Raw genomic sequence first — 27526 nt, 5'->3', positions numbered from 1 at the left:
CAGATATTACGTCAAAATTTGTCCTTTTTTATAAGAAGACTGTTTGACATAATGTTAGGTATTTGATTGTCCGACACTGGTATTATCAATATTTGAAAATTAATAAAAAAAAAACCTCTTGTTTCCAAAAGATTGATCTGACTTTTAGACTTTTTGTACTTGAATTTTACACAAAGTAGTTATGATTAATATGATTATGAAATAAACAAAACGGCTTGATTTGTATCAATGATTATGCAACGTATCGGTGTTTGACTGGATGTGTTTGGTAGAGAGGAGACACACAGGTATTATCTCAAACACAACTATAATGAGACCCCATATCTAAGACACTTCACATTATCAAAAAATGTCGTTTGTTTAACTGAGATGTTTGTCACTGGGCCCGTCACAATAATTAATTGGCTACATGACGGCGTGGAGATGAATGATCTTTGGGCTTTGTAATATAGGATGTCAAGGCCTTTATATGGATGACCTTCGACTCGTTTAAGAATGGAACATCAAAATGATGATGCCGTACTAAATGTATTTTCTAATATTATGCCATTTTACATTTCAGGATTTTTTGACTGGTTGGCATTTCTATGCAAATATGTTATTTTTCTACTGAAAAGAAAAGTCTAAAATACAATTCGTTTGTTTGAAAACTTTAATATTTACTCGTTTGACCTCCACATGACAGTTTTAGCACGTTTTTTCAGGGCAGAAATATCTCAATCGCAATACAATGTGTTTCCACACGGTCAGATAATTAAAATCGAACTCTCGAAAACATCTAGTTTAATTACATTGATATTAACGAAAGAAGAATACCAATGAAAAGGAATTTGATGAATATTTCATTTATAAGGCTGAAATACATACATGTTAGGCATATGAATATTTCATCTATAAAACTGAAATACTAAAAGGTACTTAGTATATGGATATTTCATCTACAAGGCTGAAATGCTATCAGACATTCTTTCATCCAGCATGCAGTAAGTTATCTGTCTTTTAAGTACGAATTGGGTTTTTTCTTCATATTGGTAAGTATGAATAGATATTCATATACATCAAACAGTTAGAAATAGGTGTGTTACTTTCGGTGATATCCTATGTATTGAATATCTGTCAAGATGATGTCTCTAAATGCGTATACGTCATCAAGACCGCACTGCAACTTCGTATAAATAAGAGACTGGAAGGGGATTCGACAAAGACTGGATAAAAATGGAAAGTATACGGAAATCCAAAGGCACTGTTCCAAAACCATTGTTATGTCCACGATAAGGACCATTTTGGAGTGAATGTAAAAGAGCACACAGGCGAATCAAGATGGTGGCCAATTGAATCTTGTACATCTGTACATCTATCACCAGGTAATCCACAAGGCGACGCCGAATAGGTTTCCCATGAGCATCACTGTTAACACCCAATGCCATTTGAAATGTAACCTCACCGACCATGTTTTATACTACAGTTTCGTCGCTTTTTATAGTGTACCGATGCTTAACATAAACCCCAACTGACTTATTGATTTGAATGTTATCACGTACGATGTTACAATGTGAACCTGAGTGTACGCATGTTTAAAGTACATCTGGTTTTACTGCTACATTAGATTCCTGTCCTGTGAACGTTAAATATATGATTTACAGATCCTTCTTCTGATAAAAATATATGAAGTCACCGAAACCTCAGACACAAATTCCTAACTGATTGTCATGTAAGAAAGACTATTCACACCCTTCTTCACATGTCTTTCCTCATATCATTCAGATTTAACATATCTCACATATTATCCTATGTCAACACGCATGCGCAGCTCTCAGATACACACTCACACACGAACACTGTACACAGTCACTACATAAATATACCCATTCATGTGCATGTTTTACTCTACGATATTTAAACTGTTTGCTTTTTGGTTGAAATATCGTAAAAATATCTAAATATCAACTCTTTTACTGACTATCATATGTTTATTTTTTCCAGAACATATTGCTGAACCCGTTCATTCCTCCTGCATTTCCTCCACCACCGAGTCCACCGCCGGCGCCTCCGCCACCACTATTTTGTCCCCCACCCATTAGCCATTGCATAAACATTTGTTGAAATCGCCTGTTCATAGCTCCTTCTCCTCCTCCAAAACCTCCAGCACCACCTCCGGCTCCCCATCCAGCATCCCCACCCCATCCTGCTCCTGCTCCTGCTCCTCCTGCTCCTGCTCCTGCTCCTCCTCCTGCTCCTCCTTCTCCTGCTCCTCCTCCTGCTCCTCCTCCTCCTCCCATTCCTTCTCCAGCTCCCCACTGTCCTCCGCTACCTCTACCTCTACCTCTACCTCCTCGTCCTCCTCTTCCTCCACCACCACCACCCCCACTTCTTCTTCCCTCTCCCCATCCTCCTGCTCCCGACCCCCTTCTACCATCCGCGCCTGACCCTCTGCCGCGACCCCCTTCTCCACCTCTAGAACCCCCCATTTCTCCCCAGCCGTTATTTCTACTTCGTCCCTCACCCCACCGTTCTCCTTGACTTGGCGCTTGCGTAGTGGATTCGGATCTGCTTCGTGCATTTTGTCGACTACCTCCGGCTCTACTCCGAGAGGAGCCTGCTCTTGACCCCATTTCGCGTCTGGACGCCGCCGCCTCCGACCTAGCTGGAGTATCAGGCGCCACGGTAGTGTAACCATAAGTAACTCCCCCGTCGAATCCTCCCGTTCCTCTTCCCCAAATACCGTAACCTGGAGTCGTTGAGATCGGATAACCCCACTGGTCTACCCCGCCGGCACCTCCAGCACCTCCAAACCCACCAGGCATCATGCCCCCTTCTGCTGCCTCTGCAATTGCAAATATAATATAAGTGAATTCGTTTTCTGGTGTAATATCTGGATTTGTTAAACTTGTTTTAGTGGATTTGTGATGTAGAATTAGTAAATACTGTTATTTTTCAAAGGATATTTTGTCGATTTGACCATGATATGATAACATATATGTATCCACTGACAACAAGACATCGTTGTTATGTGTCCTATTACTCTAAACAATCAACTACGCATCAACATATACTGTTTCACTTCCGGTAAATTATCAGAAGCGAGACTTAGTTATTATTTAAAGTTTTATACTTAGTTTGAACTATATCTATTTAATAATCTAACAATTCTTTTAAATACATTTATTCTGGATAAGGAAGTAAGCTTAAAACTTAATTGTATCTAAGTTTCATATACATATATATATATATAAATAGAGATATATTTTAATTTGGAACTCATTGTTGTATTATGGACTGAACAATGAAAAAATTAAACAAACTTTAAAATTTGAGTAACATATTGCATGACACAATGAGTTAGTTATTGTTTACTTTATCGTACATGCATATTGCTGATATAAGTTCACTTATACTTCAGTATATACGTCCATTCACACTATCATTATGATATATGTTAAATTGATATATTGACTATATTGTACTACACCTTTGGAATATTCGTACATATATATAGTTTACATGCATTGCTAGTATTACAAGACATTGACATAGACTCTTGACTGTAATAAAACTACAGTGATAATATCGATAATGTCCCATTCAACATAAATAGAAATCTAGTTGTATATATGATTTGTAAAATTCTATGTCTAATGTCAAATTGTTATAAATAACTTCTTTTATTATTTATGGTGAAAACTAGTTTTATTTACATATTTTGAGACCATGTCTAGCTAATGGAGAGCGAATTATTTGAATTCCTTTAACAATGACTATGATTCGCCGCATTAAAATACACAACAAAGTGACACTTGACAATTTTTGCTATTTTGCAACTTCGATATGGATGTTTTCTATTATATATGTTTCGAAAAAAAATTTGCATACTATCCCGAAGTACATTAGAACCTCACAATATCTTTATAGTTTGATATTAAACAGTTTAGATCGATTTTCTAACCAAGGGCCATGCCCTTGCTAGTTTTATAATTCGCATCTATAGAATCATAATTTATGATATATTTTTTTCAACATATTAAGAACAATCGATACCTGGTTCATCATGTTTAGAAATGGACAGTAACGAGACTATAAAAACACACAGAAATGTTTTATTTTTTGATAAATCATTTTCATTGCTAGAAATGAATAAATAAATCCACATTTTAGGTATACCAATGTACATGTACATTATTTTGTCGGTATTATGACTTCGTTTCATTTACTCGAGTTAGAATTACGGTGTCGTTTACGTGTCAGTAATTCTTTGTTTTATGATACATAGTTACGACAACTACGAGTTAATGCAATATGTTGTATAGGAGATCTAAATATAAAATTCATGTTAAAATACATGTAAGTCCCATAGTTAAGTCATGTTTTTTTTTTTAAAACAAAAACAAAAACCAAGTATGCAGACAATCTCTACAAAGCTGCCTTGTTAACTGAAAAGCATAGGGAGCATAGCTAAGTGTGCCTCAGTACGGCAATGCTCCAGTCCTGAAAAGGTAGTATAGCAATGGGAAAAAGAGCATCACACATGATGAAAACGTTATCATTACTTACTGACGGTAGCTGATAAACATCAGTACTTTAAATAGATACGACACATTCTGAAGCTGCTACACAGATAAGGTAATTTATATTGAATGTTTATTTATAATGATAGATAATGAAATGTCCATGTTATTCGCAAGTTATGTATTCAGAGATGATACTTTTATTCATTAATTTAGTTAATAGGTGTTACTTCCGCTGTCACGGCCTTTCTATCTTTTCAGCGGACGAGAGGTGATAATTTACATTTATGTACTTTATATACATAGTTCGACCACATAGTACAACGTTTACCACAGACAACACCCTCTTTTCAGACTTCGAATACAAGATGGAAGATGAAGATGCATAAATTTCAGAGCCTGTAAAAACCAGGACATATATCATAACCTTTCAATTTACTGTATAAATTGAAACATTCTTTGTGTATTCATTTTCGTTGTTTTCGTGGTTGGCATGAAATATAAATACAAAAAATATTGGATTATTTGAAAACACCAAAGCGCGAAAAAAGGTACACACGAACATTTCATGTCATACAGTAATGATATGAACAGCAATAGGTTATCCAAAGCAAATGTTGAAAAGCAATAAAAACAAGACCGCAGAAAGAAGAAGCTGAAGATGGAAAGTGTAAGAACCAGCACAAACAAACCATGAAAGTCTTCTGTAAATGCAATCAACTTGTCCGTGTATATCGTATTAAATAGAGTTTAAATGGAAACAATATCATATACTGCCATCCTTAAAAAAACTTTGCAATGTCTTGAAGAAAATTTTTTTATCAGTGACAATGTTACCATAACTTTTTTTTATGAAAATAGCCCACCTCAATAAAGTTTCACGTAGGGAAAGAACGCTTTCTTAAATATGTAACATAACATTACACTCTATACAAAAACATATGTTATTCTGTGAAAATATATGCTCTTAATTTAATATTGCAAAATGTTGCATTTTGATGATTTGTAGATCATCAATAACTCTAACGACTATCGATAAACTATGAAAATGGACATAAGTTGATTGTATTCAAGGAAAACAAAAGTGGTACAGGCCTGTAGAAATGAGAAATGATATGATTTAACACGTGTTTTAACACAATACGTAACAAACAACATCCATATCTGTAACACAAAATGAAAAGATGTATAGCATGTTCATAGCACAAAGCCGAGCAACCAATATATAGAATAGCAGCCATGCTCATAGCAAACAGCCGAGCAACCAATATGTATAGAATAGCAGCCATGTTCAAGCAACCAATATATAGTGTATTGATTAGCATATGTTTATAAAGATAGCCATGCTTTTTATTTTAGTTCCGAAGCGACAGCCTTTAACGAGATATTTTAAAGTCCTTCACAAAATTAAATTACATACGTTTAAGCTTTACAATTACCTTTTTATAGTGCATAACGATAGTTAGTCATGTTCCAAACATATTTAAGGTGCAAATTTCTTCATGTTCCAATTAAACGTTAATTGACTTTTCCCCTTTTTTCAATTTTGCAAGATAAATTAGATTATACAGACTGTCGATTCGAAAAATTAATGATAATTGAATACATAGTTGTAAATAATTATAAACACTTTCTCCAAAGTACCTCCAAATTCTGGTCTTTCTGTAAATAACAAATATAACAATTATCAAAGACATGATTTGAGATTTCATAAGTTTGTGTCTCTTTTACCATTCGCTATTGTTAGCACATATATAATGGACTTAAAAAGACAATGTAGCAAGCAAGGGGAGACAATGGACATTTGTGCCAGAAACTAAAATGATACTAGATTTAAGACTAGATAGCAATCAAATATCCCACACAACAGCTAATATTTCTTTGGGATTCAGACAAGAAATGATAATATCTGCTAGAAGTTGTTACCTCCCTTCCACCAGTAACTGTTTATCATTACAAATGTTACATCTATATATCAACCGGTCTATGTACATATTTATATCACTCTTTGCTTCAATCTGTTCTAGTAACACAAATTTCAATTATTTTTATTATACCTGGATAGGCTTGATAAAGGTTTATCTATCTTATTCAATTGAATGTTTTGGTACAATAGCATTTGTTGAACGGAAATGAAATACAATGTGGTGATTAGCAATTTTTTTATTTTGTTTTCTCCTGAATTATGACATCTTTTCGGAAGTTCAAACTTTTATCTGATTTAAACTAGAATTTAAAGATATTCGACTGATATAACATCGGTAAACGAATTAATAAAGTAATTAAATATCTCCAGGATGATTCCTTCTTTGATCTTTCTTATTTCTTGTTAATTTCAATAAGAACAAAGATTTGAAATCACATCTTACATGTAACTTTTAATTTTCTGAAAACTTTTAAAAGTGTTGTATAACTGTGCATTGTATTGACGAAGATTGGAAGTGTTACAGAACCACGAAATCGGAGGGGTAATGAAAATGAATATCCTTAGTATTCGAGGTACCCGTGTCAATTTCATATGGAATTTTACTGGAGGAACTGAATCTCACTTTGAGATAAGCATAGTCTTCGAGTTATCAGTGTTAGAAATAACGAGGTTTTATTGTACACCGTTATGTTATTATACCTTGTCCGTTTAATGATAAGGAAAGCTAGGCTAGAGGGGTGGCATTTCAGAACGAATGTTCTTGTTAATAAAATGTGAAAGATTACAGTAGAAAGTGTAATATGAGGTTAAGACTGGTATAAATCACGGTGGATGACAGGACGTTACAGGGTTATGTGCGAAGTGTGCAGTATATGTCCCATACAGTCAAACTCTGTCAAAATGGTATAGCAATTGGGAATTCGGTCAAACTACAAAGCTTATTTTATAGCTAAAACACTAGCTCAATGTTATGTCTATATACAAAGATATAGCAGAACTATGAAAGCTGTATGTTGTAGCTATATTTCATAACCTTGTAAGACCGTATAGCTTAATGTTATCTATATTATATATATATATACCAAGATATAGCAGAACTATGAAAGTTTTATGTTATAGCTATATTTCAGTTTACAGCAGAACATTGTGAGACCGTATAGCGTAATATTATCTATATTATATCTATATACCTAACTATAGCAGAACTGTGCCAAACTGGAAAGCTTTATGTTATAGCTATATTGCAGGATAGAGTGGAAACTGGTGAGACTGTTTAGCTTAATGTTATAGCTATAAACGTTATCACTGTAAAAGTTATCAAATATACCAGCTAAGTAGAGATATATAATTCAACAAGCTTTGTAAAGCGTCATATTATTGCACCAAGGTACAGGGTACTGGAAACAAGCTCTGCCAATCGTCAATGGCCAATAGATATGGGTAATATCTAATGCGAATGGTTGAGGAATGCAGATTGGTAAATCAATCATTTTTGTCTTCACACATCTACTGTATACCTGGTAATTTTCGCCCCATGTTATTTTCGCCCTTGATCAACACAAAACATATTCGCTACCGTTTTAAATTCGCCCTAAATGGTTTTCAAGAAATATCCTGTTTCTCGTTTGTAAAATTGAAAAATTCCATTCGTAATCCTGTATACAGTGGCACTCGGAACACTCGGGACTTATCGAGTACCCAATTGTCTTACCAGCATGAGATGTGAAATGTAATCAGGTGTCAAATACAGAACGTTTACCTGTGCTCATGTTTTCTTTTAGTCCCTATTGATTCAAGTAATCATGGGTATGTATGGGTGATTTTAAGCAAACACGATCAATTGTAAGTTCACCGCGCCGTGACTAATGACTGACCTACTATTCCTCTTCACTATTCCTGTTCACATGTACATGAATGGTAGCCACAATTAAGCGACGATGAACACATAAAATTATCGTGTCCATGACAGGAATTTGATACCACTCTGTATTTCAATTTTATCATGACCCTGACTATATATAATTAAAAAAATTAACTTAGTATCGTTTTTTTTAATTGAAAATGCTAAGCCTACTACGTGATTTTACAGTTGAGAAGTAAGAGGGTATGTTTGTGTTCCGACTACACTTGGCCAGTTATTTTTTACTGTGGTTTGTTAATCCTTCAACTCAGCTTGAAATTTTCGCCTTCATCTTAAATTCGCCTTATCTTCAAAGGGCGAAAATGGCGAAAATTAAACGGGGGCGAAAATTACCAGGTATACAGTATATCATCATATTAATGTTTATATATTTAAAGAAACACACGTGTTTAAATTCCGTCAAATGTGCATGCAGCTATGTGCGGGTGGTCTAGCTCGGCAGGTAAAACCAAAGGTATGAAGGGACGGATTAGGATTTTCAGTAGACAAAGTGTAACTATGGTGCTTGGCATGTCCATTGTGAGACGGAGATATTCCTTATAGTGACGGATTTTATGATTTATTGCCATTTAGACCTGCCACCTTCGACTACATATGTATGACACATAGCCGGGAGCAACATGTGTCCAGTTTGATTTGCTAACGAAATGCAAAGCGTCCAATTGACGATGAATACGTATCAACTTGGTCCTATCGGGGAGGTAAAAGACTTACAGGGCCCGCCAACACAAGATATGTTAAGTATTAAGCATAATAAATCTTAGCGGAAAAATTGCTTTCAATGAATACAATTTTTTGGTTAAAAATAGGAATGTGTGATATGTAGAATCTATTTACTTTATCATTTGTCATTGTAGGCCTCAATATGTGTTGTACGTCACATGATTTCCAGCTAATCACTAATTACCATTTATCCTATCAGTTTATTTAGATCACGCATTAATATGTTTTGTAATAGAATATATAATCAATTTAATTTTATAACATATATAGTTAAATATTTACTGTTATCTAATAACAAGCGAATAATTAAGATATCATTCAAATGATATATAAGAAAAACTATTTAAAACAAATACAGTTTTTGTCCTGCTAAAGTTAAAGATTATAAAAAAAAATATCAACCTATCACATCTGCAGCTTCACAATTTGGTCCATACCTCGAGCTCTGTTTGCGCCAAAATTATAAAATATAATATAACAAACAATATAAATGGCTGTAAAATCTTGCCATTTTGTTTCATGTACCATTACAAGAAAATTTATTGACATTACGGGCCATTCAAACAACACAACTATCACATTATTATCGGCCTACATGTTGGTCATACTGAGACAGAATAAAGTTTTTTGATATGAATATATACACCATGCATTGTTATTTTATCAATGCATGACGCATTGGATGGATTAATTGATTGAGAAATCTGAAACAGAAATTCTATTTATATTGTGCATAAAAAATACATGTCAACACTGATGACATAAATGAGATACATATAAAATTTCAATTGACGTACGTACCACTAACAGCAGGGTCAGCTTGGAGGAACACAGATTTGATGTTTGTCCACACCGTACTTCTGTTTGTGACGACTGTAGCTCTGTAAAAATAACACAAATACTAATGACATATCCACATTGTCACTTTTGATATGTTACTGATTTGAATCATACATTTTCATATGACAATGTGATCTAGAAATAACATTCAGTGTTAGGCTACATATTGTCGGAGTAATATTGTATCATAGATAACGTCGAGATCCGACATAATCTCCATGTCATCATTTAAAGAATATATACAAAGCATTCATATTCCATGCACCTTTAAAAAATGAAGACTCAAATTAGGCAATTCGATTGGTTCCAGACATACAAAACTGACCAATTACTTGGAGTTGTAGTCAAACCAGCTTTTATTATCTTTAGCAATTGCTTCTATTAAAGAAATCGTAAATACATATCCATGACCTTGCAATTGTCCCATCAGCAAGAACACTACGAGATATCAGTACCTTTCAAGAAAAATTGAACTAGATTGAGTAAGATAGATGGAACAAAAATTAATGATGCTGCATCTGTTGGTCCTTCAAGGACTCATCAGTGATGCTAAGGACCAAAATCATTGATGATGAGAGGAGACCAAAACAAAACAAAACAAAAACAAAACTCGGAATAGGTAAACAGAAATGCCCTTATCTGGTGGAGTGGTGCAAAAGACAAAAGAAATTCCATAACATTGCACTTCAAAAACATGAAAGAAATGGTTTGTAAAAGTAATATGTCTTAGTTTTGCTATACTTAATTGATAATATATGTCAACTTTCTAAAGCAATAAACATAAAATACTACACATCGTAGTTTGAAGAGGACGCCTCAGCATATGAAAGAAGTGTACAAGACACAAGATATAAGCACTATTTAACGGTTTCGTCACAGGATTGTACAAAAGACACACGCGATATTGATACATTTCAAAACAAATTAAAACATGAAGCCACAAAATAATATAACACAATATTGGGCTGCATTAATTTGATAAAGCTAATCATAAAGGAGTAAATTTGGTTTTTTTTCGAACTTATGCATGTCTTTAAGTGCTCTTATCTTTGTTTGATATTTATAATTGAGTTTTGGGTTGTTGTTTGTTTGTTTGTTTGTTGTTTGGGGGGGGGGGGGGGGGGTTGTACTTACATAAATTGCATGTGATCGGCTGATGTAAAAGCCGGGGCGTACCAGTCCACTGTTATATGCGACTTCCATTTGCTATCTGTATGTGTGGCAGCGTCATTAGGAAAGGAACAAAACATTGTCTTCACGTCAGTAGCTCCGTTAGCGAAAAATTTCCCCGTCGGCATATCCATGAGGGAGTCTTCGGCGGCCATTAACATAAACCCCTTGAATGGGGCACCGCCATGAATGGTTACTGAAAAACACAGGTTGTCACACATTGATGATATACGTCAAATATATCTGTATCTTAATTTAAGAACATTTGATTTCATTCTATCATTAAAATCAATCAGGACTTGCTTTGAATTACTTTTCTACTTGTTTTTGGTAACTGGTGATAGCTGTTATCTTTTTACTGGAGTTCAAGACTGTTATTCAATGATAATTTTATAAAACCCCTCCACCATTTTATTTTCGCAGATATCTGGCTACCATACAGTGGATTGTGGTATCAAACGGATATCATGTCACGAAAACCAAGCATTAATTATATGTATTATATATTGATTAAATAATATTTATAGGACGTTTTCTGGCCGACAACATGATCCCAATGGGATATATTATATAGTCCTATTAATGAGTATGAGCTTCATTAGAAAGTGTTTGAGAATAAAACAATCACCAATCACAGATAAAAAAAACCGACCCTCCCCATTAATCTTACAAATAGGTAATGACCTACCAGAAAAAAACACTTTCAATACAATATTGATCACTCACTAGCGGGTTTTTTTTTTGTATTATTTCTATTTCAGATTTTTATATATAGCTTGAAGTATGATGAATATCATTTCATTGGCAGGAGGAATTTGTCATTATTTTTGTGGTAGGTGTATGACGCGATTACACATGGAGGCTATATATATATATAGACCGCCATTGTCAATGAAGATGTAAACACTGTCACGGTTGACTGCAGTCTGATCAGTAAACAAACCAATTGGTGTAATGTTGTTGTTGTCGACCCGTTACATTTTTCGTTATTTTCAAGTGTAAAAATAATCAGGCAGATTGATGCAGGGAAACATAAATGAAAATTATGATATCTTAAATAATTCATGTATACTTCCTTCCTGGCTTCGAACATTTTTCTGTGAAAAACAGATATTTACAGAATTCAGAGCTTGTGGGCGGGGGATGGGAGGGGCAACATTACCAACATTGCCATGCCTCATAGCAGTGTTAACAGTAAACAAGTCGATGCCGTCACTGTGATCGATTACCAATCAAACTCAGTATCAATTAACAGATTCCGCATGCTCTACCGAGTGTCGCTACAACCAATATTTTGATATACAAAAGTATATTTCTAGTTAGTATTTATAATAGTATATTAGCCCCTACTTCTACTGTTTTTTCTATAAATACTAACCAGAAGCAGACGCCTGTGATATATGTATGTGAATGACATCTCAGCTGTTAAGGTTTTTTTTATTCATTTGTCCGATTTTTCATGATTATGTTTAACGTAAACAAATTGGTTGTCTAAAAGCAATATGAATATTTCAGCACACAAACCAAAGAAAATCATTATCTTACATTAAGTGCAAATGTACTCGTTCTAATTATCTTACAGTAATATAACACAGTAAACAATTAGATAACATCGTACAGAAATATGACACAGTATGCATTGTGATAACTATTATCTTACAGTAATATGACACAGTAAGTATTGTAATAACACACTATTATCTTACAGTAATATGACACAGTAAGTAATGTGATAACACTATTATCTTACAGTAATATGACACACTAATTAATGTGATATATATTATCTTACAGTAATATGACACAGTAAGTAATGTGATAACTATTATCTTACAGTAATATGACACACTAATTAATGTGATATATATTATCTTACAGTAATATGACACAGTAAGTAATTAGATAACATCGTACAGAAATATGACACAGTATGCATTGTGATAACTATTATCTTACAGTAATATGACACAGTAAGTATTGTAATAACACACTATTATCTTACAGTAATATGACACACTAATTAATGTGATATATATTATCTTACAGTAATATGACACAGTAAGTAATGTGATAACAATTATCTTACAGTAATATGACACACTAATTAATGTGATATATATTATCTTACAGTAATATGACACAGTAAGTAATGTAATAACTATTATCTTACAGTAATATGACACAGTAAGTAATGTGATAACACACTATTATCTTACAGTAATATGACACAGTAAGTAATGTGATAACACACTATTATCTTACAGTAATATGACACACTAATTAATGTGATATATATAATCTTACAGTAATATGACACAGTAAGTAATGTGATAACTATTATCTTACAGTAATATGACACACTAATTAATGTGATATATATTATCTTACAGTAATATGACACTAATTAATGTGATATATATTATCTTACAGTAATATGACACAGTAAGTAATGTGATAACTATTATCTTACAGTAATATGACACACTAATTAATGTGATATATATTATCTTACAGTAATATGACACACTAATTAATGTGATATATATTATCTTACAGTAATATGACACAGTAAGTAATGTAATAACTATTATTATATAATGTGTATTTATCCATATTCTCATTGGCTAAATCGCTAACACGTGACTTTTGATAAATAGCGATATTAACTGGTTTCCAAAGCAAAACCAGTTAATATCAAAAAACCAGTAAATAACACCGGCGCTAAAAATAGATCATGAAAAACCAGTTAATAACACCTCCGCTAAAAATAGATTCTGGAAATACCCTACCGGAAGTTACGTAATACCATAGCAACGCATAGGAAATGGCTGCGTCTGCTGTTTCGCCGGATTCGAGTCCTAAGAAAATGCGGTTTGCGTCTCTAAACGATGAGAACATTAACAAGTTAATGACAGAAAAGGATTCCATAAACACAAAAAGGGCGACAGACTCGGCTGTAAAAAATTTTAAGGAATATTTAAAAGAAAATAACGTGACAGAGGACGTTGAGACTTTGGACTTTGAGTTGAGTACGTTTATCATTTCATCATATATACTTTGATTATATAATAAAACAGTTATGGGCTTTTTACTTGGTTAATATGCTCTGATATCAACCAGAATGTAACCATATTGACCTCGGCTTCGCCTCGGTCAATATTAGTTCCATTCTGGTTAATATAAGAGCATATTAACCAAGTACAAAGTCCATAATTGTATATTATCTTACAGTAATATGACACAGTAAGTAATGTGATAACACACTATTATCTTACAGTAATATGACAGTAAGTAATGTGATAACACACTATTATCTTACAGTAATATGACACACTAATTAATGTGATATATATTATCTTACAGTAATATGACACAGTAAGTCATGTGATAACTATTATCTTACAGTAATATGACACAGTAAGTCATGTGATAACATACTATTATCTTACAGTTATATGACACAGTAAGCAATGTGATAACACACTATTATCTTACAGTAATATGACACAGTAAGTAATGTGATAACAAATTATTATCTTTCAGTAATATGACACACTAATTAATGTGATAACTATTATCTTACAGTAATGTGACACAGTAAGTAATGTGATAACTATTATCTTACAGTAATATGACACAGTAAGTAATGTAATAACACACTATTTTCTTATAGTAATATGACACAGTAAGTAATGTGATAACATAATATTATCTTACAGTAATATGACACAGTAAGTAATGTGATAACACACTATTATATAACAGTAATATGACACAGTAAGTAATGTGATAACTATTATCTTACAGTAATATGACACAGTAAGTAATGTGATATCTATTATATTACAGTAATATGACACAGTAAGTAATGTGATAACTATTATCTTACAGTAATATGACACAGTAAGTAATGTGATAACACACTATTATCTTACAGTAATATGACACAGTAAGTAATGTGATAACTATTATCATACAGTAATATGACACAGTAAGTATTGTGATAACACACTATTATCTTACAGTAATATGACACAGTAAGTAATGTGATAACTATTATCTTACAGTAATATGACACAGTAAGTAATGTGATAACACACTATTATATTACAGTAATATGACACAGTAAGCAATGTGATAACATCGTACAGATATATGACACAGTAAGTATTGTGATAACATACTAGGCGCGTGTTTATACACAATACTATCTTATATAACTAAGATAGGAATTCTTGTAATAACATATAAGAAGGTATTACGGGTCTGGGTAATGTGTTTTGTCGTTTTTGCTGACGTTTTAAGCTCTTTCAACAGCTACGATGACATGATAATAGGTAGTAAGTATAAAATGGCTATACTTAAAACGTATATCAAAAGTTGATTCAATGTTTTTAATGCAATTCTAACCGATTTTGATATTTTAAGCATTTAATACCATTGAATAAATGACACTTACTTAACATTGGTTGAGTCAGTTATGTTTTATTATACGAAACAACCAGAAAGGATATGGAATTTGATAATCTAAAGAATGAGACCTAATATCATGTCAAAACGAGCATTGACAATAAAACGGAATATCACTAGGCACCCTACAGAGATCGATTTGAATACAGAGGTCAAACATTAGATAAATTCCTTTTCTTAGCTTCACCACCGGCGTTTGCTTCTGGTAAGTATCTATAGAAAAATATATTAGCCCCTACTCTTACTATACCAACAAGGTGTAACACTCGAAAAACCGGAAGTGGGTTTGAGCTTCGATTAACTTTGAATTTAATTTCGATCCAACTGAAATATCACATGCACACAAACTTCAGTAACGTATCGTGCTTTAGAATCCTTACATATCAATGCATGGTATATTTTTGTCGTTTGACAATGATTGAAAGATGAGAAAATTGATCAAAAGCAGCCATGATGGAAGACGATGCATCGACTGTGCAACGGAAGTATTCTGTAGGGGCAATCTGATTGGTCGACAGCTCTGTAGTAAACAATACCAACTATAGTTGTCAACTAATCAACAGCCTACTTCCGTTCCACAGTCAATGTATCATCTGATTTTCAAGTGTTACACTTTGTTGATATAGTAACAATAAATTTTATTTATTCTACAACAATTGCAAAACAAGTTATATGAACTTATATTGTTGATTAAGTAGGGGAAGGGGTAAATATATTTTTTCTATGAATACTAACCAGAAGCAGACGAACTTGGCTTCACACTGTAATATCATCTTAAGTATATTACATGTATGGTATCACATAATCGGCCTGTTACCCAGTTATTTCCTTATGTTCGCATGTCTCCATAGTGGCATATACCCTTTTCACTGACTGCGGCAGAAATGGATTCAAAATTTATAATATATGGACAATGACTTTACGTCATAAGTTGGAAATGGTGCAACAAAACGGCTTAGAACGTTTCATTTTGCCCTCCACATTTTTACTTTAAAACCTGTCAAAGTTTTCTGTATTGTGTGATAAAATGTATCTTAAATTTGTTTTCATTTCATGAGATTTTAAAAAGCTAGTCAAACTTCTTTAACTCGTTTTATAGAATTTCATGAAATGAAAACTCATTTAAAATCCAATGAATGTGAAACAAATTAAAGAATTTTTATTTATTGAATTTCTTCTAAGAATTTGTTAATTGCAGTTCACCTTAGGTTTACTGTTTACTGTATTTTACATAAACCTGATAGTAACCTGACTCACATTAACCCGGCTTTAACACATTAACCCGGCTTTCACACATTGACCTGGCTTTCACACATTAACCCGGCTTTCACACATTAACCCGCCTTTCACACATTAACCCGGCTTTCACACATTAACCCGCCTTTCACACATTTACCCGCCTTTCACACATTGAACCGCCTTTCACACATTGACCCGGCTTTAAAACATTAACCCGCCTTTCACACATTAACCCGGCTTTCACACATTAACCCGGCTTTCACACATTGACCCGGCTTTCACACATTAACCCGGCTTTCACACATTGACCCGGCTTTCACACATTAACCCGGCTTTCACACATTGACCCGGCTTTCACACATTGACCCGGCTTTAAAACATTAACCCGCCTTTCACACATTAACCTGGCTTTCACACATTGACCCGGCTTTCACACATTGACCCGGCTTTAAAACTTTAACCCGCCTTTCACACATTGACCCGGCTTTCACACATTGACCCGGCTTTCACACATTAACCCGGCTTTCACACATTGACCCGGCTTTAAAACATTAACCCGGCTTTCACACATTAACCCGGCTTTCACACATTGACCCGGCTTTCACACATTGACCCGGCTTTAAAACATTAACCCGCCTTTCACACATTAACCTGGCTTTCACACATTGACCCGGCTTTAACACATTAACCCGGCCTTCACACATTAACCCGGCTTTCACACATTAACCCGGCTTTCACACATTGACCCGGCTTTCACACATTGACCCGGCTTTCACACATTAACCCGGCTTTCACACATTGACCCGGCTTTCACACATTGACCCGGCTTTCACACATTAACCCGGCTTTCGCACATTAACCCGGCTTTCACACATTGACACCGTTATATGAATGCGTGTGTAATGACTTATTTGCATGACCAGTATTAAGAACCATCAGAGGATAATTTGTATGTATCGCATTATTTTAAAGGAATCTTTTTCGGGCGTCTGAATCACATAACAGCAGTTAAATGATCAGTTTATATCAATTGGCCTTGCTATTTCTTTTCACAGTGGCAATAATTTATGTTCAACAAAATATTGCAAAAGTTTTTTTCTTTTATTTGTTGTTGGGGGTCAATTTTGAACATTTTAGATAAACACAGGAGAAATAAAAATACCATTTGTGTTTTCTTCTGAATTACTATTAGTATCAAAAGTGAAGTCACAAAGGGCGTACATTTTACTATCAAAAACGTTTATTTTAACAGCATTTAACATATATATTATAGTATAGAACCCAGACAATATATCATATATTAGCTGGAATTTGTCTAGCTTTCAGAATCGTGCATTCGTTTCTAGTCAATGACGCTGAAGGCATTTATTGATCAGAGGATTGTACAAACGATACGAAAGAAATTAGAACCTTACAAAACAAATGGAGATTAGGATTAAAAGAGACAAAATAAATCAAACTTCATCATACAGCTGTTTTCCTCTAGGAATCGTTAGGGATGAGCAGAGCCTAAAGAGGCCAAAACTCGATACAGTTCAAAAGAAATGTCAGAATCTTGATGAGAGCCCATATTTCAATAAATCCATCATGTTCGTTAAATTAAGACGTGACAGGCTACATACAATAAATTTCTCCAGCAGTATCTACCACCCGCAATCAATAAAGATGATGGTCTAGTAATTCTAGGCATACGTGTCTCATTTATGTCACAAAAATAAAAATAAAAAAGATTAATCCAAGCAAGTATATGAACTTAACAGCCAAAACAACATTGTAAAAGATAACGCATTGTCTGTACAAAGGCACATACATACATTAATAGCACCAAAACAATCACATATTCCATCATTAATGACGGCCATGTTCTGTCCAACCTGTAAATACTGAATTCTTACACTAATAACATATACAAGGTGTTCACAACACACGAGGAAATAATCGTTATCCCTACCATGTTTGTTCTTCTAGGTCTCGTCAGTGATGCCAGAGACAACATTCAGCTGTTTGTCCTAGGACAAGTCAGTGATGTCAGGAATAACATACAGCTGTTTGTCCTATGTCTCGTCAGTGATGCCAGGGACAACATTCAGCTGTTTGTCCTAGGACAAGTCAGTGATGTCAGGGACAACATACAGCTGTTTTTCCTAGGTCTCGTCAGTGATGCCAGGGACAACATTCAGCTGTTTGTCCTGAGACAAGTCAGTGATGTCAGGAATAACATAGAGCTGTTTGTCCTTCTACGACTCCATAATGCTAAGTGTCTAAACGTGTTGATACCCTATGCTAACTATTGGTTAAGTAAGGTGTTATATTAACAAATAATCGTGTGGGCGTTAAGTGAAATAAGTTCCCAGTTATTCCATGAGTGTATCACTGTGTATTGTTTTATATCTAATTGTGTTTATTTCATATGGTTGTTCCATACCCAATATGTACGAAAATAATGCTATTTTTATATACATAAATAGAAACGGTCAGCATTTTAAAACTGTTTTACGAATATGGATATACATTGTAGTCTAACGTCAGACATCTATTGTAACGACAACTATTCATTCATGAATAAGATTTTAATGAAAATAAGGGATAAAAATGCTTTCTTCATACGTTCCCAAGAGTACGACCAACGGAAAACAATACAACTCCTAGATGTTCAACACGGCGATAACATCATCAATGGCGGTGTAACCTGATACATCTGACCTCAACATCCGGGACCCGTCATGTTGTTTCTCGTCAAATTCATAACACAATGAAGGCAACAAAGGAAGTCTTTAATCATTGTAGGCATGTCCGAATTTAGGTCAAGTAAAATATGACGTATATAGTCAACAAAACGTACATTAAAGAGGAAGCTGAATTTATTACACGTTACCATGAAGACGGTAAATCACTATACATACGTTGTTTCATACGTCTTGGGAAACCGCAAAAGGTGACCTGATGGTAACCCTGACCTTGTTGCTGTAATTCATTTTGACTTAATCTATAAGAATACCTGTTTTAAAAGATTGTACAAAAGTCCCAGAAATGACTATCACCTTTAAGCTATGAATTTACTGAAACTAATAATGTATTACAAAATGGTCATAACTACATAATGGGATTAGTTAGTCCTCCTCCGACTCCTGAAAGTATCAAAATCGGGGAAAATTATGTCCTAATAAAGTAAGTGGCATAATATAGAAGGCAATTTACGCTGATCCAATAACTTAATCAATTTGAATTTGATAAATTGTCTATTCGAAAAGTTAACATAAACTATTCTAAACCCACAAAGACTACCGTAGGGACTGCCTGCTAATGCTGTTTACCTAATAATTTCATATTGTGTGGACTCTATGGAACATCGTGAAATAAAATTATATACCGTGTACACATTTACAAATAATCTCAGCATGAAACGTTTGATGTAGGCCATTGCGGTATGCCGATTCACGGGCAGTCTATCAAATGGTGGTTGATTATTTATGTATGTATCTGTTTGATATAATCCTTGAGAAAAAAAAACACTTTAATTATATTATTTACCGATATATACTGTTTGATAATGGGTTTGCCGGAAATATGAGTTGTTTATTTCAGCGAGGAGAAATATATTGTATGCGTTGCATTTCGGAAAACTTCAAGTAAGAATTTACTCATTGATTTTCGTACAATTGTTGATTCTAAGATGAAACAGTTAAAGCCATCTAGTTGTTAATGTATGTGGCTCCACATTTAGGTCATTTGAGGACAATACCGACTTGATGTGGCAGACTAAAGGACCACTTTACAGTACGTGTCACTGAAATGTCATGTCGGAGGCACTTTAGCACGACATCCCTCTTTGCCCATCATACTGACCCCAGAAAAGCCCAAAAACGGCTAAATGTGAGGCTCTAAACCAATGTGAAGAAAGACTAGAAACAATTCAGATCTGAAATTTATTTTATGTGTCGGAGATATTAATTGTGTATGGTACACAACTGATGACACAAAGTGTTTTTACAATAAATCAAAAGCAAGCACAAAAACAAAAACAAAAATTGAAGTGAAAGGATTCCTAGCAATTCTTCAAAAATGTGAACGCATTTTTTTTCTGCTGTATATTAAATTACAATTGTTTGATGATTGTCACATTGTATTGTATTTAAGAATTGAAAATCAGAACTCATTGATGATAAAAATTCGTCAGAGACCTACATGATATTGTTCGTTAGTTATCTTGCTATATCACGCTATGCATTCCCGTAAGTGGGCCGCTATATAACTGTATTACATGGCTGTCGAATTGGAAATGACCATTTAACGACCAGATATACAGGTACTGGTAAGGTCAACGTCAGGACAGGTACGAATTTTACAGGTAAGTCAAAGATGACGAATATCATGTGACATATACTAATGACTTACCGATGTCCCTGTCATGTCCAATCACTTTGTTGTATGTAAAAGCACGAGTCAATACAATTAACAATATCACGAGGACAAATTACTTACCTACGTCTTTGATTGTTATACATAGTGTATCACAATTACTCTTTTCGGGAGATAATTAATATTTGGAATATAATACGGAAAAGAAAATATCTATGAAAGGATTTCACGAAATACACAAGTGCTAGCAATTTTAGATGTGACTGGTATAATTCAAAATTATGCATAGCAGTTCCCGAATAATGAAACTGCATCATTATTCTAAGGAGAGGAGATGGGTCTAGTTTAGATATACATTTCATGAGATCATTAACTTTTTATCTTATCCTTTTCGAAAAATCATGAATATTTTATCAAACCGGTATTACATTAACATGAAATACGTATGAATCTCCTGAACCAAGGTCACTATTCATAAATATTCAGCATATTAACCTAATAATGTTTGAGCGCAAAAACGAAAAATCATAACTATTCTGGCATGAATGTAAACCAAGAGAAAATTCTAAATACTGAATGCTCTTCCTATTTGCCTCATTGCTCTCTTGAAACAACTGACGATTGTCGTACGTGTTCTCCTCGTTGCTCTCTTGAAACAACTGGCGATTTTCGTACGTGTTCTTCTCATTGCTGTCTTGAAACTACTGACGAATTTTGTTCTCGTTCTGCCTATTGGCCTCACTCATTGCAGAAACTATTGTCGATTTTCGTACATTGCTACCTATTGGCCACATTTTCTCCTATCAACTATTTTCTTATATATTTTCCCCTTGTTTCGTCAATTTTGAATTAATTGAACGGGTATTTTTTTCTTTTCATTTTTTTTCTTAAGAATAACGTGACCATTGTATATAAAGATGACCCTGATATCATGTTTAGAACAATTAAAACATTTTTAAAAGATAGGTGAATGCAATTATTGTAAACATCTTGAAACCTTTTTATAGCAGAAAAATAGCAAACAAAAACAATTAAACTATCTCTAACAGGAAATAGGAATGTAAGTGCAATTGTTCCTCAACTTTAGAGTCACCAGGCATCACGGATACAGCATGATAAATGTATTGCTGTTGGGTAATGACACAGTGAGTGACCTATAACCCCTAACTATAGGCAGGTCACGTATTGTGTCCACTGCTGTCATGTCCTTATTTCATTGTCTAAATATAGTAACACCAGTACACGCCCGCCGTTGTACGGAGTCATGTGTGTGTACACTCTATAATTAATAAGTGGCATTATCAACTGAGATGGTAAAATGCATTTACTACTATACATCTAATAAACATAAGTGGGTTTCTTTGTTTTAATTATTAATTAGAGTTACCAGGCTATCACCAGTGTATACTAATGGTATATATATATATATATATATGTATATCTTTTCATTTGTCTACTTAAGCATTAATATTACAAGGTGTTTATTGAATAAACAGAACTTGGACAGAAGTATCCGTACGCATACGGGCATTCATTTTCAATGATTTTACGACTTTGCTTTTCAACGGATTTTCGATACACTAGTAGGAAATTACAAGCTCTTTCATCCTATGTATTTTAAGTCTTCTTTTGTGCTTGATTTTCCTGAAATGTGACGATGTTTGCTCTTTATTCTTACTTAATAATGCCTTTATTTTATTCTTTTTTTTTAATTAATGTGCAATATCTTTTAAAATCGGCCAAGAAAAATGATACAAATGTTATCAGAGGAATTAGCAAATAGAAATCTAACTCATTTTCAATAAAAACTATTGAAAAACAAAGTCATAAAGAGTCATTGACAATTTTTTAAATGAACGAAATATATATATGTAGTAAAAATATTGGTGTGAACACTTTTGTCCTGGTTCTGTACTGAAACTTATGGCAAAACAAAAATGAAGTTCATTATTAAACAAGTTAGCGCACTTGGTGACGAATTTTTCGTTACGTCACAAAAACACGCGTTAATAGATATATAATTAATTCGTCCTTCATAACAGGTGGTTGTAATTAATTAAAACATAATTGTGACATTTCATGTGTACCTTTATGTACTCGTCTGATGTTTATGAGTGAAGCTATCAACGTAATTATTACATACACTTTATATTATTAATACATGAATATTTCTGACAGTATCGTGTAATGAGATGTCTTATGAACTTAACGTGAATAGCCTTATACAGGTAATAGTTGTGACTCAGTCTTTATCATCAAGACAATATCCGACATTATGATTAGTAGTTTAACGCCCTTTAGACAGAACATTTAGCACAAACGGGCTTTTTTTCTTTCTTTTTTTTCATGTATATAATACTCATACAACAGTTTATAATCTAAAGGAAGCAGTATGGGCATCATCCAGATAAGAAGTTCTATGCAATATGTTCATAGCTTAAACGCAAATTTATTACAACTTCATAAATACTTATATCATTTCTGCTTGTTATATCATATCTCTGGTGATGATAAAACTTAAAGTTTTTAACCAATCAAAACAGTGCTTTCTATTCACTGCACTCGAATCCGCCAAGTCTCCGGTTTAGATATAAATGAAATTGCTATTTTACTGCACTTCTGCAAAATGCATTGCGGCGTTTAGTAAAATACTAATTTAACGAAAGCTTTGGAAGCAAAACGTACCAGATAAGAGCAGAAAACGTTGGGTAGATCATTCAAAATGGAACTGTGACAAGAATACGATAATTTTCGACGCATAATTTGTTTCTAACTTCATATAATTTGCTATCGTGTTTGAAATAATAATACATCTTGGGTGTATAAACGCGAAAAATTACACAAAAGGATTGAGAAAGCGATAGAAATAGTGTTAGGGATCTTTCACAAGTAATGGTCCGTTTGGAGATCTAAATATGTCCAGCCGGACGAAAGGTAGATAGTGTACATGTAAGTGATAATATCTATATGTCCAGTAGTGGCTAAGGGAATGCATACATCGCGGAGGTGTTCAGGCAGTAAATTCTGTTTTTGTCACGTGACATATACCTGTGAATGATAACGGACATGTCTACCATAAATGTCCTAACATCTATACAAGTGTATGTAACAGTAATACGACATATGTTAACATACTCTGGTCATTACTTAGGCTCTCCACTCACTAGATGACAGCTCTGTCTTATTCGACATATGAATTAAAACAAATCACTCCATTATCTCATCCTCTCGTCCTCTCGTATTTAATGCTTACTTTCTCTGCTTCCTTCGACATTTGAATTTAAACAAATCACTCCATTATCTCATCATTTTATGCAATGGAAACTTTCTCTGTCTCCTTCGACATGCGATTTAAAACAAATCATTCCATTATCTCATTCTTTCATACAATGGTATGGCGCCCTTTCGTAATGTAATATAAAACAAATCACTCCCCCTTCTCATCCTCTCATACAATCATAATTTTCTCTGCCCCCTTTCGACATGTGCTTTAAAACAAATCACTCCATTGTCTCATCCTTTTATACGATGATAAATTTTCTCCGTTTTCTTCGACATGCGATTCAAAACAAATCAATCTCCTATGTCGTCCTCTCTGAGAAAGATAAGTTTTTCGACATGTGCTTTTATAAAGACACCCTTAGCCTCTCCTCCTGTACTTGACAAATTATTTTACATGGCTACCGTGCCTTGTTCAGATAATATTAAGATTTTCAGATAAACAATGGATAATCTTTTGTTGAGAATGGCTGAGTAGCCACAAATTTTATAAAAGCGAGGCATTTTCTTGGAGTTGGGAATTTTGTACATGTACAGCAATAGAATGTGGTATTGAAAAAACTGCTTACCTCCTTGCATAACTGATGCATATAAATATTTTAATACATGATGCATATAAATATTTTAATACATATTTTACAGACTTTAACTCTACTCTCAAGCACTACACGGAATGAATTTTGAAGTTTTTTAAGCATACCCTCTATTTTGGTATACGTTACATAATTCTAAACTCCTATCCTTTCGCTCACCTCTCTTTTAACGCTCTCTAACACATCCTTTCTTAACTCCTAGCCTCTGCCTTCTTATAAAATTCCATATATTCTATAAGGTAAGACGAAACAGCGGTATAATGAAGCTTAATTCAAATGTTGACTTATTTTAACTCGAAGTTTGTATTGTTGTTTATATCTAATATCACGTATTTTGTAAAATCCTTTGAAACAAACATCTGTAATAGATCCCCTATAATCTCGTAACTGTTAAGTTCTCTGATTAAGTATACTGAAATCCTAAACTCCACTGTCAAACATATGAATGTTTATGGGTAATTAACTGTCGTTTGATAATTTCTAAAATACTTTGATCCTCAGAATGTGTATGATAAACGACACACTCTGGACACATTTAATACTGATACACTCTAAAATGTGGAAAATCAACGTAATGTATGCATATGTATGCATTTATTCATGTTCTTCTTTGGGTTTGGGTTTGGGTTGGGGGGGGGGGGGGGGGGGGGGGGGGGGGGGGGGCTCAATAACCTGTGGGGTCATAACGTAGATCCTTTTATCATTATCATTTTTGTACTTGGTATAAATATGGTATAGATCTGATTAATTGAATCCATCAATTGGTTTTCTGTTATCTAAAAGAATTATCACACCTCTTAGACAAAATTAGAAGAAAAAATAATCGTTCATTTCACAATATGTGCAATTTGTCGGCACGAAGCTTACTTGATTACAACTTGTGGGATTCATTTAACCTAACGACTTATTCAACAGAAATAATCACTTAATTATTTTCTATAACCCAGGCAGGAGGCGTGAGGTGTCACCAATACACGGAAATGGGATTGAAGTTATAAAAATATAGTAATTATACGGTCAGACTTATATGTCAAAAAATAAAACATCTCACCTAAAACTTCACGACACATTGCAATGCTTCAGAGTAAGTTATATAATTATGTACGTACACAAGAAATAATTGGATTCTATTTATAGCATATGATATAGTAAATACAATTTACACGCATCTTATTAACTGGAAAGTTATAATGACGATGGTGACAATCTGTTAAATGTTCGTGGTAATCCGGCTCTTTGTCAAGAAGCTAGCATAAAGTTGTCTAACATAAACTAAATAGAAAAGTAGCTAGGCGTTCCGCCTCTCACTTAGGGTTCACCGAAGGTAGAAAACATTTCTTAAAACGAGCAAAAACTATGTTATAGGTGTTGAAATATACCAGTTCGGTTGGCCTAACGCCAAAGACTATTTATCATAAAAACAATAATTAATTAAAATACATTGTATTTAAGAAGAATTCCCAAAATTCCGGTATGAATTCGGTACTGATATCGCAGTGTCAGTATGAAAGACCATAATACCATTTTGTCATTCCATACGATAGTATACATTTTGTATTTAACAAACCAAGATAATAACTTGTTTGGAAAATTCCAACTTCTAAAATTTCAAAACTTTCCAGTCTCGGTTCATTAGAAAGCACAGTTTGAGAACAATTTATAAATCGTTTTCTTCGGATAAAAGAATTAGCTGTACTTACCCGTAATAGGAACATCCGGATTCCACAGGCTCCGACTTAACGTTATATTATATGGTGCTTTGACGGTAGAGGGCTGAGCCCGTATAGCTCGCCCTGTGAACGGATGGGTATGCCTGGGTATCATCCTGTAACACGCTCTCTCAGGAGCTCCGTCCGGGTAGGCAAATACTCCACACGCCATACCCCATATTAACACCACCGAAAATAGCAGTTTTCCTTTAATAATATTTAACATGTTAACTATTTACAAAGGAATATCACTGATGTCAACTGTTTATCCTCCACGCTGGTCAGCATGGGACACCAGGCCTGAGTAGAGATGGACGTGTATACACTATGTTACCTAGCGAGGTTCCTCATGGGCATACTGGTGGACACTGGAGACAGGGAGAGTAATGACAAAATACTGCACGTCCAACAAGACTAATGGACGCGGAGATATATGGTTTATTTGCATATGCAGGTTTTATGTGTATTAAGACATAACGAGGAACTACTCGGGAAATATACCTGAATATTCGCCACACAGATACAGAGAAAATAATTCTAGATATTTATTATATATGTCCAGTTTAAGGGAAGTTAACGCTCAAGTTGCATAAATTAATTAAAAAGTTGCAGTACATTGTTTTATTATTAGAATGGACACTACAGATGATTATTTTGGAGTTTGATATTACAGTAACCCTTCAAAATATGTTAATTATCTTTACAGTATATCGAAATTCTTGGTAAACAATTATTTGCGTAATGTTAAAGTTATAGAATCTATGATATTCGTGTGAAAAATATGTCGAGTTTAA

At 33.9% G+C, this 27526-nt stretch overlaps 1 protein-coding gene across 2 annotated transcripts; it reads right to left on the bottom strand.

Moving 5' to 3' along the window:
- Positions 1-638: 638 nt before the first annotated feature.
- Positions 639-27142, bottom strand: LOC117344500 (glycine-rich cell wall structural protein-like). Of its 2 annotated transcripts, XM_033907259.1 has the most exons (5): positions 26724-27142; positions 11048-11279; positions 9875-9954; positions 6147-6164; positions 639-2824 (listed from the first exon to the last, which is right to left on the bottom strand). In XM_033907259.1, exons 1-5 carry the CDS (start codon positions 26956-26958, stop codon positions 1971-1973), a joined length of 1419 nt encoding a protein of 472 aa, XP_033763150.1. In that variant the 5' UTR covers positions 26959-27142; the 3' UTR covers positions 639-1970. The 2 variants fall into 2 exon arrangements, with proteins under 2 accessions (XP_033763150.1, XP_033763151.1); XM_033907260.1 differs by lacking the exon at positions 6147-6164.
- Between the last annotated feature and the right edge of the window lie 384 nt (positions 27143-27526).

Source organism: Pecten maximus, chromosome 16, assembly GCF_902652985.1.
Source record: "Pecten maximus chromosome 16, xPecMax1.1, whole genome shotgun sequence".
Lineage (NCBI taxonomy): Eukaryota > Metazoa > Mollusca > Bivalvia > Pectinida > Pectinidae > Pecten > Pecten maximus.
This window is presented reverse-complemented; position numbering and strand designations above follow the sequence as displayed.